General features: G+C 38.8%; 1 protein-coding gene across 1 annotated transcript; it reads right to left on the bottom strand.

The window, feature by feature from the left end:
* Positions 1 to 13,513: 13,513 nt before the first annotated feature.
* LOC139911212 (rheacalcin-1-like) lies at positions 13,514 to 17,132 on the bottom strand. The gene is made up of 7 exons (XM_071898717.1): positions 17,069 to 17,132; positions 16,925 to 16,981; positions 15,685 to 15,726; positions 15,397 to 15,488; positions 14,917 to 15,042; positions 14,304 to 14,403; positions 13,514 to 13,587 (listed from the first exon to the last, which is right to left on the bottom strand). The coding sequence occupies exons 1-7, from the start codon at positions 17,130 to 17,132 to the stop codon at positions 13,514 to 13,516; spliced, it is 555 nt and encodes a 184-aa protein (XP_071754818.1).
* Between the last annotated feature and the right edge of the window lie 1,285 nt (positions 17,133 to 18,417).

Below are 18,417 nucleotides of genomic sequence, written 5' to 3'. Positions count from 1 at the left end.
TACTACAGCAGAATATAATGGAGCTAATATCGCGATTCATTTTTCTGCCCCACGATACGTATTGTCACTTTTTTGTATCACGATATATTGAATTTCAATATATCGTCCCATCACTACCACTAATATTCATTCATAAAATATATATATAAATATTTCTCCACTTCTGATGCCATATTTAGAGGAACGAGGCAGATGTAAAATGAATACTTGAACAAAATGTCAGCTTGACCCAGTTTGACCCAGTAGGCTGCTTCAGCATGGTTGAGTGTGTTAATCATGTAGCATCTTGATATTTCTTCACGTATTTCATGCTACAGTATACACTATAGTTGTGTCTATTTTCCGATCTTTTTCCATTCTACAGAATAGATTGATTCTGACCACTATCTGGTCAGTTGTTTCACTATATGCTACTTAAATTTCATGAAATGAGCACGATGTCTTAAAATGTAACTCAACTGAAAATTCGATACATCAATACATGTCGTATTACAGCGTGAACATCAATGTGTTGAAAAAGACATACTTTGGGTGCTTTTAGGATTGATTTTTTTGTTTTTTGAGTATCCATTGGACTAGAGAGCTGCACTCAGGTAAGCGAGACCTAAGTAGCTCTATAGTGAAGCAATTGATGAAATTTCGGTGAGAATCGATTAGAATGATGGATAAAGATGGGAAAATAGGGTCAAAGTCGAAAATGGAAAATGCTTTAACACTATTCAAACACAGTGCCTCATTTATGCTTGTTTTAAACACTAATATGTGCATCTAATTGACCTTATTCACCCGGAGGCCATTTTGAACACTTGGTGGGAAAGTCGACCCGAAAGATTGGCATATAGCCTATACATAGCATTACTTAAACACATCAGTGAGGACGAAATACAAATAAACCTAACAGTTACCAAATTAGCTAGCAATCTTGAGAACAACCACAACGACATGCTCCACAAAAATGTCACTATACACAGAAAATCAAGGTTTTAACCTGAATAGCTCTTTATCAGCTGTGGCAATGACCAGTCAAAGGGTCAGAAAATGTGTTTATAATAAAAAACCTGTGGGGTCAGTATAGCTGTTGCGTGCTTCCAAACTGCCATACAGCACCAGTACCTAGAGCGAAGCTGCTTCCTTGTGGAGCATCCACACATTACATCTGCGTGGGAAACACAAACCATACCACTGCAATGCTTTGTTCCAACAAACTGGACATTAACTACTACATCTCATAATGTTTTTACACTCTATTTAACCTCTATAGTACCCAGTCTATGCCCTCTATAGTCTTTAGAGCACAGTTTCCACAGCAACAACAAAAATGAAAGGGGAATAAGGGACAGGGTCGCCCAGGCAGCCCATATAGACTGATCAATTATGGCGTAGTGACTTTTATTTTAGAAGTCATCTGCAGATTTGTAGTACAGTACAGTAGTTGACTCATTTGTAGGGATTTTGGAAATGGAGCAAGGCCAGCTTTACATCCATCATGTCCTGTCTTTCTTGCTGCAGTTGACACTGTGGAAGCTGCACCAGAGGATCTGCTAAAGGACAACACTCCAGGCAAGCTCATTTCAAGATATGACACACAAAGAGAATAGTAACCGATTGACTATATCATTTAAAATGCAGAACAGATTAACAGACTTCGACAGACTCATCATAATATTCTTGTTCCTTCTCTGCTTCCTCCAACTTCTCTGCCCAGAAAATGAAATACCTCCTCATTTCGCACCAGGTAAATGGCATAATGAGACCATAAATAACAGCTTTGTCTCAGTATGCATCCTCTGTCTAGGTGAATGAACTAATAATTCTTTAATTATTTTTTCAGAGGCCTCTGCGTTTTGTCCTACTGGATGGCACCAGTACCAGGACAGCTGTTACTTAACAGTCAACGTCAGTTATAGCTGGAACAATGCAGAGGTAAAAGGTTTAAAAAATAGTGATAAATGTGTACAGATGAGAGACATTTTGTTATTCACTTGGGTCAATATATATATTCAAATGGGACAATATATCGAAATTCAGTATTTGTATCATACTTTGTCAGTGAATTTCTATTTATTACATCGTATCGTGGTTGTATCGAATGGTGAACCCCATATCACGTATCAAATCGGATCATGAGATAAGCATATCGTCCCATCCCTAGTGTACACACATTTTCTGTAATCCTATAAATATAAAATCTGTATCTGTCTTTATGCTTGCGCTCTATTTGTGTGTCTTCCTCTCTCTTTGTCCTTGTCACCAGTTCCTGTGTGACAGTCTTGGGGCCAACCTGGTGTCGGCCCACAATGTCTGGGAATACAGCTACCTGCAGCAACTGGCCAGGAATGCTGGCTTCTCATCGGCCTGGATGGCTGGATACCAATTCAAGGTCAGAGATACGATTCCCACACACTAGGGTTAGATTGATACATTGGTTCGCTGAAATATTGTGGTGATGTGTGCCTTTTTATTAAAAATGTCAGTGTGGTCCATCTCTGATATGATAGATATGATGCAGTTTGATTGATTACGTATTTAGTGTAGAATTGATCAACACTGCACTGGTTGTCTATGGGAATTTTGATTCCACATAATTGTTGATGTCATCGTCTTCTTCCTCTTGTATTATTATTATAATTATAATTAGGGGTTTCAATGGAGAGTTTTAATGTTCCATGTTCTAAATGCTGCTTCAGAGTGCTGTTGTATTTGCCCTCCAAAACCCAGTAGAACCCTAGCCCATGTTAGTTTTCTCACATCATGGAAAATCCACCCTAAAACCCAACACCCTCATGCTATCACTATGATGTAGAACAGTTTGAACATTTGAGCAACAGTTGAACATGAAAAAGTCTCCCCCCAAAGCAGGGGAACAAGACAGGCAAGACTCTCATCTTTTTCCAGAGTTGTTCCTGTCACAGTGAAGTGGGAATTAACTTTACGGACACTGTGATGATACGCAGGGTGAATTTGGCGGTGGTGGTGAGGGGGACTGGTATGTTTTCTGGTTCAGAATGTGGAGCATTGCTTTGAATTAATCCTCATTTGAGTGTAGAACCTCAAACCAACATTTTATAACTGCATCATTATCAGTCCCTGATTAGTGTCAGAGCAGCAAGGCCATTGCAGGTTGTGTCTTTTCATGACATGCCAAATAGACTTGGTTTTCTCTTGGAGTTTTTTTATGTTCACAATGTTGATTCATCTGTCCAAGATCATACAAGTAACATATACAATTTATGATTTAGGGTGAATTTTTGTTTCAAGAGAAGAACTATCTTGTCATCTCTTGGTTATTTCCAAAATAATGCGGGATACCTCGCATTCACATTTCCAAATGTACGTATAGCAATGTGGCCACATTCATGACATGACAAAATATGACCTTAAACCAATATTTCAGCTTGGTAAAACATTTTAACTTTTCAGTGTGCACACCTCCATAGACGTTCAGGAGCTGTCAACCTCCAACATTAGCTCACTGTCACCACCAGCTTTCGCAATATTCTTGAAAATGAATGAAATAATATTACTTGCTTGATCACTTGCTTACATTCATTTTCAGAATTTAAAGAAATTTAAGAATGTAGTGCTGAATATCTTGGCTCAGGGTGGCCAGTGTTGGTTGATGACCATTATTGAACTCAAAAGTGCTATTTTACTTTTTCTCTTAAGTGATATGTATGTCACTTAGCCTATACTTTTGGTTGGAGCGTTATTCCTGTAGTTACCCATAAATGTTCAGAGTCCCTGAGTCTTGTCTGCTGTCTCTCTTCAGGGTTTTTGGAGGTGGGAGGACGGTACACCATTCAACTACAACTACTGGTTCTCCCAGAGTAGCTCCAGTGGCTATGACTGTCTCTACATGTTCACTGAAAGTAAGCACACAGGCTTTCAAGGGAGGTGAATGAAAGCCTTGCTAACATTATGTTTTGGGGAAATTGTGAGATATAAAAACGGATACTTACCCAACATTTACCCACATACCCAAGTGCATGTGTGCTTTTTAGGTGTATGTGCTAGCACACTGTTGTAGGTTTTTGCTAACAAAATGCTAATCATTGGGGAAAGCAGACTACAATAGCACTGATGAGCAACTTCTTATACCTCTCATCTACATTAGGGCTGCAGCTATCGATTATTTTAGTAATCGAGTATTCTACCGATTATTCCATCGATTAATCGGATAAGAAATACTTTTGCTTTATTAAAGAGCAATAGTAAATATACAAAAGAGAAAAGCTGTCCGCACGAAGCTGTCCATACGACACTGTGATTTACTGAAAACGAGGTGAAATAATAATTATTATTGATATTTATTACTAGGCCTAAATATCATACAAGTTCATAAGACTGGCTAATGTACATTTATTTACTATGTTGAAGGGTTGCCCTACACCTGCTGACCCTACTCACTGCAATCAAACTAAACTGAATATACCTGCTGTATTGGACTGGTGCATTTTAGGCTCCAATTGCTACTTACACCACCTGATATTTTGCTTTCTGGGGTATTTTATGCATCACTGTGAGGGGAGTAGGTGTGTGTGTGTGTGTGTGTGTGTGTGTGTGTGTATGTGTGTGTGACTATCATAATAATAACATGAATGAAGCTCAGGCTTTCACAAATTGATTGCAGCATTTTATTTTCTGTGGTTATTTTCTTGAGCAAAACTTAGCTAACTTAGGGACATCATAACTAGCCACCATATTGATTTACGTTCTTAACTAGCCATTACATATAGCCATAATTAACGTGCATTCTTTACTAGCCTTCATCTCATCCCGTTTTAATATTAAGTGCTGACTCCGCCCACCCGGGCCAGTTTCGGCGTACGCCGGTAGCAATTACAAGTGGACCCTATCCTACAGTCCCTGCTCTCAGCGGCGGGAGGGAGCTACGCTGTGTGTGGGAAGCGCTGTGATCGTCAGACCTCTCTGGATTAGACAAGCAAGTAGAGAAAACCGGCATCAGCCGAACCAATTTATTGCCAAATGCTTTGGGATTCAACACATTAACATTGCTTCCCATGGTCAGAAAAAGTCGCCAGATTTGTCGCTAGTCGCTTTTGAGAAATAAAGTCGCCAGGGGGGTCTGAAAAGTCGCTAAGTCTAGCGACAAAGTCGCCAAGTTGGCAACACTGGACCCGAAACTTTGGACACTTTCTGTCGTTTTCTCTGGCCTGTCTCTTCTCTTCGCCCCTCGCTATTTTCTCTTTCTCCAGCGCGTTGTGCAACAGTAATAATCATCCGTGCGAAACACTGAGTGTGTATATAGTTATATGGATTACACGAAGCTTCGATGCAAAGAATTTGCATCGATGATTTTTAGTAATCGAGTTACTCGAGTTTCTCGAGGAATCGTTTCAGCCCTAATCTACATGTTTTTTGTTGCCAGAGCTCAATCTCCTGACTGTGTTGACTTTCATATCATTGCATGGAACAGTCTATAGTTGTTATTGTTCACATATATTTAGTTTATCACATCAAATAGGTAGCTAGCTAACTACCTAGCTAACTGTTGTAGTCCTTCCCAAATGATTAGCATTTCACTAGCAATCGATATAAAATGTAATTGAAGGACAACAATTTACAAAGGTGATGTTAGTTGATGTATTTTATTTCATGGAACAAAATGTAGCATAAGCCTGTAGCACAGACTTAGCATTTCTTGCAAATCCCATTCATATTTTCCATAGGGATTTTGGACTACCAAATGCTGGAAATGCTAACTTTACAGCCTACAAAATACGTCTTTTTTCTTTAACTCATCTGGCTAGTGGCTAGTAGTGAGTTAACATGCTCCAAAATGTTGAAGTAAGTTTGCCATTGCCACCCAATTCCAAGACAATCTCAAGTCAGTCAGTCTCAGTAAACGAATGGTAGAAAAAAACAAACCTGAGGTGCCGTTTCTGGATGTGTGTGCAAGAATCCTATTTCAAACTCAGAACCAGTCAATATGCTGCCTTTACCTCAGCAAGATCTCGTTATCCCGCGTTTTCTGACAAGAATTTCTCCAGACCTCTGTCGTTTGGGATGGAGGTGTGGCTAACGGAGATTAAATTGACAGTAACTCCACCTCCGTTAAAAACAGTAGGTTAACATGATGTTTCAAATCACTGGCTAGTGTTTTGCTGTGATGGAATTACAATGCACACACCATCTAAAGAATCTTGATGGTAATTTGGATGAGTCAATGGCAGCTGAAAGTAAGCATAACCCAACGCTAATACACTGATAAATTAACCATCTGAAACTACATGGGAACAGCAGATGTTTTTGTAAGCCACTAGGTGAACATGATATGGTGAGGAAATAACATCGGTATGCTCTCAGCACTAAAATTATTTGTGACCATAGTTTATAAAGGACTTAATATAATCTTAATGGTAAGGTTGGGAAATATGGTTGCAGGAGTTCATGCTCTGACTGTGATAGTTGCTGATTAAACCAATTTGATTTTCAGTCGCCTGGGCTTCATAGCATTTATGGCTTTTTTGAACATCTGCATAAGATTCATAATGTGGTCTGCCATTGTTGCACTAAGAGAAGCGAGGCTGACTCCATATGCTGTTGTTGATCTTTTCCTCTGCAGACGCAAAGGGCTGGGCCAATGATGATTGCTCCAGAGTGCGTCCATTCCTCTGCTCAAGGAAATACAGCTACTGCTAGTCGGAACCCTGAGGCATGTTAAACAATGGGCATGGCAATGGATGGATCACAAAACAATATCAAACCAAGAGGCCACCATCTTTCCCTTCCTTTCTTCCTGCTGATTGCGGGGACTCATTTCATTTGAGGGGCCAGATTCCTGTGATGGATCTCCCCAAGCGCGCCTCTGTCCATATGTTAACAGTTCCACATTATCACTCTGTCGTCTTTGGCAATATAGTGAAATTATACAAGGTGAAAGTTGACTGATTGATTGGTTGAATATATTTGGTAATATTATAGGAACATCAGAATTAAAATTGTTTGTGCTTTCTGTCATTAGAAATCATAAAAATAAATTCACCAGGAGATGTAAATGAAATATTTCTTGTTTCCTCTGAACTGATTCTAATATTTTTGACATATTATATGATTGTGTTGTGTGTTGAAGGCATAAACAGTCAAATCCAGACCCATCATGACTAATAACGCAACTGTAAGCAAAATTATGGTAGTGCTACCGTACACCCTGAAAATGAACATGCAAAAAAAAATGAAGCGGGGACAGAGGGAAATACGTACGCTTTTTTCAGTGTTAATCTGTAAAATTCTTGTTTTCGTTTTTTAAATTGTGTCTCCATATTTGGTGCTAAGCGCTCATTGCTCTAGTTTTTTTTTATTTTGTCAGATGATTACAAAGAGTGAAAGTAGTATCCTAACTAGTTGTCTCAAAATAAACAGAGATAACGTTTGTTTGTGAAGGTTATCTCAAATCACATGCACCCATTGATTCTACAAGGAAGTTGTCAGGCTATAAATCGGTTTACATATTTATTAAGCACATTTTCCCCATGATGATTTCCTTGTGCAGTGGCAAAACAACAAGACACACCAAAACCCAAACCCCAAAAACTTCAATATGCCGATGACTGTGCTCCTCTGGCTCATAAGTCCCAAATCCATGCAGCACGCCCTCAACACAATAGTCTCCCTGTATCAGTCGGTCCTGGGAAGACCATACTCCACAGTACTGCACGGTTCCTTGGGCTTATGGGCTGAAATATCAACTTATTAACACCACCAGCACTTCAAACGCACGACTGCCAAACAGGAGCACAAAGCCGCTAAATGGAGCTAGTCTTTTCATTGTCTCCCCTCATTTTTATCTTCTCATCATTCTGCACTGCATTTGTATAACAAACTTCTCACGTTTCAATGAGATGTGCATGACCTGTGCAGATTAAAAAATATTGTTTATGGTTAATAATATCAACAGGCATTTCCTCATTGCCTGCCAACACTTACTGATAACTCCTGCTGGCAAAAGCAGCCAAGGAGTTTATAAACAGATTGAGGCTGAGAAATGACAAAACAGATCTATTATTATTTATCTATTGTACACATACAAAAAAGATCTAATTAATTTTTTAATAACATAGTGAACTTTACTGTAAGGTAATGATTTGTGACATTTTCAAATAAAAACATTTTGCTATTCTCTATCACAGACTGATGTAACACAATAGTGGTTCAACCCATAGCCAGTTCATGAAAGTTTTTCCATTTGCTGTTCTAAACACATGCGTCTTTCTCAGTGTGTTCTCATGTGTTCTTGTGTCCTTCGTGATGCGTTTCACGTAATATCTAACAGCTGAAGTGCGATTGGAGTAGAACTTTATTTCGCAGTAGTTTACAGGTAGTTCAACACAATCCAAAGCTTAGCAGTTTTTTCAAGAACACTTTAATCTTTTGTAACATTTTCGTTGTTTGCAAATTGTGAGTGTGATTGATCTTGCCTCACTGTTTCTACTCATCTCAGGAGACACACTTTTAATTTTGTAATTTCTTTTGCAGTAACATGGTTCCCCCATAGACAACACTGTGTTTGTATCCAAACATAGCAGTCACATGTTTCTATAAGACTCTCAGACCAGGCCTTGTGCAGAGGAAAACAGGAGTATGAATAATAATATCACTACTTTCACACACACATGTGCTTTCATCAGTGACAGCAGTAAAGGATCAAAGTGCAGCTTCAGATGTGTATATAAAGAGCATGAGTCCCTCACTGTAGAACAACACCTGATATCTATTTAGCTGACAGGTAGGAGAGCTGCTCTCTCTCTCTCTCTCTCTCTCTCTCTCTCTCTCTCTCTCTCTCTCTCTGATTCCATCTTCAACTTCCTGTTTCTTCTTATTTGGGAACAGAACAGAATGACATGATGCTGTGCTTCAGCTGTAGAGTTTGTGACTGTTTTCTTCTTTCTCTCGCTCTTACCAGCCATTCAGTCTCTTCATCATCGTCATCATCATCATCATCATCATCATCATCATGAAGGCTCTCCTGGTCCTCTCTGTTTTCCTCAGCGTTGTCTTCTCTGTCAGAGCTGCAGCAGGTGAGACTCAGCACTTCACAGCATTTTACCACAGTTAGACCCGGTCTGCTCGTTTCCATGGCAACATCAAGCGAAGTCAGTCAAAGTCAGTCCCAAACGTCTTCTAAAGGGATTGTTCCTGAAGGCGAGGTACCACAGGTGAAACTGGGCAGTTTTGAGATATAATAATATTTTGCATTGATAACTACTGTAGTTTCATGAAATCTACAAAATTATCATCAAAAACAACTTTAGATAGTTGATTTCTATGTTTTGATACCAGCAGCATCAAGTGCATTCATTGAAAAAACAAACAATTTTTTCTCAAAATTATAATTTTCTCTGTATGCAAAACACTTTTTTCATCTTAACTTATATGACCTCCAAATTTGAGGCTTTTTTGAAGTATCTTTTGCCATTTCTATTTATGGGGTATTTTACATGAAAACAAAGAAATTGATTTTCCTCATAAACAGTATTTTGTAAATAATTAGCCTAATCAAAAAAGAAAATGTGGTCAAATCCCTGTGTAAATGACCAACGATTCAGTTCTTCATCACAACAGAACAGGAAAATGCATTCTGACTTTATCCACTGAGGAAAAAAGTGTTAGTGTAAGTGTAAATTTGTAAATTTTTGATGAAACCTCACTAACAGCTTCCTTTGTTTCTTCTGCAGTTGAAGCAGTTGAAGCTGCTGAAGCTCCACCAGAGGATTTGCAGCGTAAGTCGCTCACTGTGACAGTTGTATGTTAGTCACTGGATGAAATCCAGCATGTGAACAGACTGGAACACATCAGACTCACATGGTAATGGACTTGTTGCTTTCTGTCTTTCTCTCTCAGTGGCAGGAGGTGAAGTGGAGCTCGCTCTTCCTCAAGGTAAACAGCAGAAAAGAAAAGAAGTCTTGATATATCATAACATGAAACATGTTAGTGTTAGATTATGATCATCAGTAACATTTAAGGTGAAATATCTTAAACTGTCTCCCAACCAATCTTCTTTCTTATGATTGTTTTTTCCAGAGGAAGAGCCTGAGACGGTTGTTGCTGAAGAGGCTTCATCACCTGAAGGTTTACTATCTATCTATCTATCTATCTATCTATCTATCTATCTATCTAATTAAACTCCTTTATGTGCGGCTGACTTGCCAAATAGTGGTCTTGTCTTCTTGTCTGTCCAGGTCGTTTCTTCCTGTGTCCCTCTGGTTGGATCAGATACAAGAACAGCTGTTATCTGTTTGTGAGCGCTGGCAGATCCTGGACCAGTGCAGCGGTAAAGCCTGACTCATTCACTTAGTGCAGATTTACATCAAACAGCTTGATTACACTGAAGTCAGTGGATGAGAGGCATTGTGTTAAAATGCTGCTTTGAAAGAAAAGCTCAGCAACTCACCCTCGATCTCTATTTGATGTCTGGTGTGTGTGTGTGTGTGTGTGTGTGTGTGTGTGTGTACCCCCTCCCAGGCCCACTGTGCCAGTCTGGGAGCCTCCTTGCCGTCTGTCCATAATATTTGGGAGTACAGTTTCCTCCAGCAGCTCACCAGCACATCAGGACAGTCTGTCGCCTGGATGGGAGGCTTCTACTTCCTGGTTAGACTTCATTAAACATTCCATTCAAGTGATAGACATCTAGTTCCATAACTATACATCATTGTATTTCTGAATGAATCAGCTAAATGAACACAAATGCATAGAAATGTCCAATTAACTTCTGTATTAAGGATTAATTATAAATGGTTACAATTCATAATGAAACCTAATGCTTGGATGGGAGATGGCCAGGGTCAAGATCTCTGACTTGAGTCTTCTTGGTCTGCATGGTATTATAATGAGTCTTCTTTGTACTGAAACGTTCAAAAATACTTTGTACATAATCTTGAGGTGTCAGAAATTCCTGATTCTTCCAAATGAATCAATTCCAGCCACCGGGACTCAACCATGGAGTCTTATAGGAAAAGGAAACAGGGTGTTCAGATGTTTTGGATACATGACTTGTTATACAGCAGCTTCACTTGCTGTGTGTTGTTCCTGTGTCCAGGGCTGGAGGTGGCTGGACCAAAGCACTTTTGACTACAATAACTGGAGCGCTCAGCAGACTGTCAGCCGCTTCCAGTGCACCCACATCAATGCCAGAAGTAAGACACAAGACTTCCACCTGCGCTTTAAAGTCTTCATTCATATCCAGCTGATTTGTTGTTAGAAACTAGTTTATGTAGGTTATAGTATTAAAACTATTTTAACATTGGAAAGTTCCTGGATGTGCTGCACTCGACTGTAAGCTCCCATCAGTCCAGCACTAATCTAAATGTTTAGTAGTTCATGTTAAGAACATTATGCTGTCTTATCTGTTAACATTACCTTTATTTTCCTTTATAGCGGGCTGGTCCAATAATAACTGTGCCAATGGATGGCCATCCATCTGCATGAAGAGAAATGACACCTGCTGAGCATGAAGACAGGATACAGTTGTGTGAATGTTCTTAATTGAGGCAGCAACAGGAATGAAAAGAGAAATATTTCTTGGGTCGACACAGAGAGAATTATGGATATGCAGGATGTGATGGAGGAAATCTATGATCAGCGCTGACATGCAAATCTTGTTTAGATGTTGGAGGAAAGAGTGGGCATCTCCTATCACAGGTGTTTTGTTGAGTTAGTGCTACGATACCTGTCCAGTCTCCAGTCTCAACAGTGAGAACATACAGAATTGTTGATTAACACTGTACATAGAACAGAAACTAGAAAATGCTGCCTCCTTCCTTGGTACTGCAAAATCAGTGTGATGTAAATGCTTCATTTTTTACTTTGAAATACATGTTTTATTGAAATAACTTGTAATAAAAAAATATTTAATGTATTATACTTGTGTCTGTTTTGCTAATTGCAACACTACCCATGTTTTTACTGCCCCATAACACAAAATGACCAATATATATGCAGGGGGTTGATAGAGTTATTAATCAATACCAATGAGTCAACGATTACAAAAGAAAAACTCTCTCTGCATTAAAGGGAACACCATTCAATTGATGTTAGAATGAAGTTAGAAGTTATTTTTGGCCGTAATCACTCTTATCAATATTTGCAAACTTAGATAACATCTACTACCAAATATAGATAAATGCTTCATTGATCCCAGAGGGAAATAGAGGTGTTATCAGCATAATAATAAAAAAAGCACAGTAAAAAGCAGTAAAAACTCTGCATGGTGATTTGTCCTGACTGGAACAGCACTGGGCTGTGATGTCAGCTAGTAAACTGCTAGCTAACAGCAGGATCTCAGCTGAGCAGTAGCTACCCAGCTAACACATTACATACCAGAGACATAACCAACTCTAACTTTTTGGTAATTTCATGATTCTAAAACTGACGTCTTATGGTGGTAATTTTATTTCCTCCACTCCCCATTTCAGACTTAAATATCTAAAGCATTTGGTTGTGTCTTGACTTATTTTAGCTTTAGCAAAATGCATCGTTGGGATTTTCACATGTACCTCAACTATACTTCTATACTATCTCCACAGCACTATAATCTCTAAACATACAGTGTAACACGTACCAAGTCGTTACTGAAGAGACTTAAAGCTACTGGTCGGGAGATAGACTGGGAGTAGAACTCAATACATGTTGCTGTAACTTCGTCCCAGTAAAAACAAGGAGCGCCACCCAGTCACGTAATCTGTTACTGCAACTAGACAAAAAGCATACTAGGCTTTTGGAACCATCCGGCATCTGTTTTAATCTCCCAGTTAAAATGGTTTAACAAATTGACCCAGTATTGTTGTAATTGTGAATATCATTTGTATTGTACGAAAACTGCAGGGCAGTTAGATTCTGAAAATCTTTGTCAGCAGCAACATGACTGCACAGTTAGTTTAATCAAAATATGAATTAATACTTTTCCATGTCTGCTGCTTTCTGTGCAAACATGCAAGTCTGCCATAAACTGTCAACTATGGCTAAATTTCTGTCTGGCTGACCAATGATTTACTTGTTTATACAGAGAAACATGGAATAATTATATAATAATTCAACTTGCACATTCACTCTATATGCATCACCTCCCTAATTTACCCATAGAATTCAATAGGAAGATTAGGAGGGAGAAAAACACCAGGACACGCATATAAAACACTTGCACTTTATTTATGGTTCATTTCACCACATATATTTTGATTATACAGTACTAGATGAAGTCTGTTACAGTCAAATATTACGACAGCTGAAACAGCGACGAACATAAAACAACAAGCACAACCCATGCAACTGTCTTCCATTCCCACCTCACCAGTGTGAGAATAAATAATATTTGGATCATATTGTGGTGAGACGTGTTACAATCAGTGTGTATGCATGAACAAGAGAGAAAGTGACATGTGTGTAGTCTTTTCTAAACGACTAGCAGCAGCATCAGTAGTGCCTGCAGCGATACTGGTAATAGCAATAATATTGAGTCGAGGTGCAGAAGTCAGTAACACTACGCTCACTGTTGAGACTAGCAGTTTGACCTCAGCTCACAGATGAAGGGGAAAAACATGTTGCAGCCATGATTAGACCAGCCTTTAGACTCTGCAGAGACAACAACAACAACATCATCATCATCATCGTCATCATCATCAACAACAAAATTATATCAAGAAAGGCTAACTCCTAACAGAGTTCTGAAATGGCAAAGTCTAAATGAAAAGATACATACTAAAGCTTTCCAAGTTCATAAAACCTAATGTAATGGCTCCCTAAATTTCCCATAGAATTCATTCATTAAAAAAAACAGCACCAACATACACATGAAACTCGAAAAACTCGTGAAAACTTGTTCACATGTGAGTAGATACAAAGTCACATGTGAAAATGTCAAATTCACATGTGACTTTGTGACACATACTTAATTTTCACATGTAAAGATTTCAGTTCACATGTGAATAAAGCCTATCATATATGAAAATGTCAAATTCACATGTGACTTTATGACACAGACTTCATTTTCACATGTGAAAATGTTTTTTCACATGTGAATAGAGACAATCACGTGAAAATGTCGAATTCACATGTGACTTTGACACATATTATATTTTCACATGTGAAAGTGCAGTTTTGACTTTTTTGTAAGGGTCTTATTACAGTTTTCTGTTGCTCCTTAGGGGCCTTAAGTTCAAATCCTCCCCTATTATAGCTGACTGTTTCTTAATCTTATGAGTTTAGTTTACTTTAGTTAAGCCCATACAGATTTTTCACCCTGTCCGCCTAATGAGTTAACGTGGATTCAACTCATTTTGCCTTCTTACCATCAGAGCTGAGCTGCAGGCACTGGTAGCTGTTGGTGGAGCTCACAGAGTCCCAGTTGTTGTAGTCAAACAGTGATCCATCCTCCCATCTCCAGTCACCCTGGAGGAAATCACAGTTATCATCCCTTTAATTCACCAAACATAAAGCTTAAAACCCCAGAAGCCCAAAACCAGGAAAAGAAAAGGAACCAGTTTTACTTCAACTGCAATTGTGCAATTTTCCTATCAACAGACTGAAAACCTATTAAGGACGTTGCCAGACCTCTTAACTTTTCAGCACTGTCTGTTTTTCTTGCACGGTTGGTTAATCGTGTGATTGGAAAAAAAAAAGTCTTTAATATGATGTAGGCAAACGCGTAAGAACAAAAATCTATATTCTATTCTATTTTATTCTATTCTAAGATGAAACTTTCATGATCTCCATGGGGAAAGAGGGCCGTTGCTGCATTAAAAGAGCAACAGGATATCGCAAAGATATAGAATATAAATATCAAAATAGAATATAAACAGAAGTATGGGGGGAAAAGTATGGATTGCAGCATTATTAGGGTGTGCAAAGTTAAAGCCGTAGGACAAGAAGAAATGAGAAAGTTCATGAAAAATTTTAACAAACCTGGAAGTAGTAACCTCCCATCCAGGCGAAAGTGTGACCTCCGGTCTTGGCCAGGCGTTGGAGGAAACGATACTCCCAGAGGCTGTGGACCGAGGCCAGGCTGCTCTCAAAGCCAGCACAGTAGCTCTGGAGGGAGGAGGAGGAGGAGGAGGAGGAGGAGAGGAGAGGAGAGGAGAGGAGGAGAGGAGAGGAGAGGAGAGGTTTGTATCTATGCATCCATGTTTTTTCCAAATCGCCAAGAAAAATGTCTTGGCAAACACTCATATACTGTACATTTTACACATTACAGTATGATATGCATTATTAAGCTTTGAACCCTCTGTGTTGATTATTGTATTGAATCAGTCCAAGTGACTTGTAACTCAACAATATTTACTTAACTTTTCTCAAAACAAAAATAATATATTTAAGTAATGCTGAAAAGCTTCAAGGCCGCAGCCAATATTCCATTTCATTTTTGGATTAACATTATATTATTACCTCAGCATTTCTCCAGGTATCGTGGTCGTTGACCAGGAGGTAGCAGTTACCACGGAAACTATGCCAACCATCAAGGCAAAAGCTTAAGCGAGCTGGAAAGATAAGAAAACATAACAGAATAAAAATATCGCCCAAAAATCAATCCAAAATGAATTAATCTTCCTTTCTCATTCTATAATTTGGTTTTTAGCGATTATATAATTACAAAGAACACACAAGAGAGATTTTTCTCTTTTTCCCCCCTAGCACTGTGAGAGTGTATTTTTGCCAAACCTTCAAATTTCTCACCTTGAGGTAGAACAGCAGCAACATCAGCCTCAGCTTCTACTTCTATAAAAGACCAACAACACAACTTGACATAAGGCACATATACAGATAGGGTCCTTATAGAGGGACGTCCAAGAATATATTGATTTATATGTTTTTTTTTGTATAAAATGTTTTCTACCATGATCTTCACTTGAGACCTATAGCCAAATATTCATGAAAAAAGTAAGTAAACCCTGTTTTAAAGGTGCTAGGTGTAGCATTTTTTAACATCAATAAATCATTACTACATTAATTTTGAGACATTATTATAATTACTGTAAACAAATGAGACTATCGCAGAGACGATTGTCAGCTTCTACACTGTATTTTACATTGTGTGCCACAGTTTAATACATCCATGGTGCCACTAGGTCAGATTTGGAGGGAAATCTGCTGGATTGCTTTATGGCACAAAACAGTAAGAGGGCGCTGTTCTTCCAGAGCAAACAGAGCTAAAGCTTTCAGAGTTTCTGGTAATGGCAGATGGAAGGAGTGAAACGTAGATAAATCACTTCCAACATGTTTATCCTCTTTAGGGAGGGGGAGGGGGGACAGGAAGCATCAGTGTTTATGGAAAATGTGGTCTTCATTTTGAGAAACACTAGCACTAACAATACCACTGGTGTGAGATAGAGGCTACCAATCATCTCCACCATGCTCTCATTTGTTTACAGTGATTATACCAAGGTATCACAGTTCATGTGACAATGATATATTGATTTTTAAAAATGCTACACATAGCACCTTTAAAGAACACTCCACCAATCCCTTAATGGTTTTAGGTGCAGCTGTAACAATTATCAGCCTGAGCCCTTCCCTCTAACATTACTGGGAACTTTGTATTTGGTACATTGCTTCTGAGGGCCTGTAGCTCTATAATGCTGATATTGGTTGGTTGTTTCTCCAAAACACAAGATCTCGGGAATTGTCACTTTGCAATTGACAACCATGTATTTTAGAAATTATGGATTTTCAATTTCATGCTATTTGAACATGTGTATTGAGAGAACCCCAGAGGCCATATATATATGACTTTTGGGGTTCTTTAAATACAAATGTATAGGTATATATGACTGAAATAGGTTATATATATGGCTTCTGGTCCATTTAAACTCCAACTTAAAAAAGTAAATGAGAAGCACCAGAATTTGAAATGCTAGGTGTTTCACACAATAGCAGCAACACATGAGCAGGAGTTCAGTAAAGCTTTGACACTAACCTGGGTTTGGTGCAGGTTTCTCCTCCTGTTCCATAGCAGCAGCCTCTGCTGGAACCACTGACGGGAAATCAACATTTAGATTAGGTCAGCCTTTATATTCATATAGAAGTAGTTGAATGTAACTGTATTCATCTTCTGTCTCACCAGTTGCAGCCCTGACGGACAGAGCAACACAGAGGACGGCAGAGAGGATCAGGAGAGTCTTCATGATAATGATGATGATGATGATGAAGGTCTGGAGGGAGAGACAGAGAATGCAAAAGTTAGTGCTCACAATAGCCTAGTCACAACTAAGCTTAATTAGCAGAGTGTTGATGTGAATGTAGGTCACACCAGAGCTCTGTTCAAAACCGTTTTCTATTACAGAAATAGTGCAGTATAGTGTGTCTGTCTGCTAGTGTCCGAATTCAGTCACTAGTTAATTTGATTCACTATATAGTAAATACCCACAATGCACTGCAAACTGTAGTGAACAGACGATGTACCCTACAATTTTTCCTGTATAGGTACCACAATGCAATGTGATCGTGTCTTACTTAAGAAGAAGAGGAGTTGGTCTATTTACCGGTTGACAGCGTCGGCTAATCAACAAAAGACGCCTCATTCGAGTTAAAGTTCACCTCTGTTTGTGTCTGAGAAGCAGAACTTGAACCAAGAGCAGCAAAACAGCCACAGGAATCATAGTTGCAGGTCAGCTAGCTAACTGCTTTAGCCGCCAATACAGGATGAAAGCTCATGCTAGACACTAGCTTGTGAGCTAACTAACTAGCTTACTGTTTGCCAGTAAGCTTGCTACCATTGGGAGACAGCACCTTAGTTGACAAAACACTTGCACATGACAAGAATTTCAACCATTTATTTGTAATATATTGTTCAAAACTTTGCAAAATTTATACTATCGAGTACATTTAAACCCGCTGTCAAGAGTGCTTGGTTTGTTTAGGAGATGCTGGGCGCTTCCAGGTGCGTCACACGAATATAATAATTGAAGCAATTATTTATAATGTAGTGTCCGAAACAAAAATATGTGCTTTGCCCATATAGTTTACTATATGACAAATAGGGAATAGTGAGTGAGTGAGCGAGTGAACCATTCCGAACCATTCAGTTGCTTTAGCAAATAAACTCTTCACCTTCATCAAGTTGGTGGGCTAAGGAGCATATCACTGTCGGGTGAAAACCTGAAACTTTTCAGGAACTAACAAAAACAGCCTTGTTTTGTGGCTTGATGACAACGCATTTTTGATGTTAGTCAATGGGTACTGAAAGGGTTTCATAAGCCAAAGAGATGCACAATTTCCTCAACCCATAGAGGCATAGAAGCATGTAATCCTTCAATTGAACTGACAACATGAAAATCACCAAAATTGGAGTCACAAGGTTTTCACACAACAATATGCTAATGTGTATGGGATGATGCTAAGCTAGCTTGTACCATAAACATACACGGCAGCTAAAGGACAAAGTAATTCATTTCTGTATACAAAAGTGAA

The sequence above is a fragment of the Centroberyx gerrardi genome, chromosome 3, assembly GCF_048128805.1.
Source record: "Centroberyx gerrardi isolate f3 chromosome 3, fCenGer3.hap1.cur.20231027, whole genome shotgun sequence".
NCBI lineage: Eukaryota > Metazoa > Chordata > Actinopteri > Beryciformes > Berycidae > Centroberyx > Centroberyx gerrardi.
Note: the sequence above shows the minus strand (reverse complement) of the source record. Positions and strands in the feature narration are given on the sequence as shown.

Excerpts from the sequence above, each read along its gene's own strand:
- LOC139911212 (XM_071898717.1), bottom strand. The coding sequence starts at position 17,132 with ATGAAGACTCTCCTGATCCTCTCTGCCGTCCTCTGTGTTGCTCTGTCC. Across the intron at positions 15,727-16,924 it reads GAAACCTGCACCAAACCCAG|AAGTAGAAGCTGAGGCTGAT; the intron begins GTTAGTGTCAAA and ends GGTCTTTTATAG. Across the intron at positions 13,588-14,303 it reads CCTGCAGCTCAGCTCTGATG|AGTCTAAAGGCTGGTCTAAT; the intron begins GTAAGAAGGCAA and ends TTGTCTCTGCAG.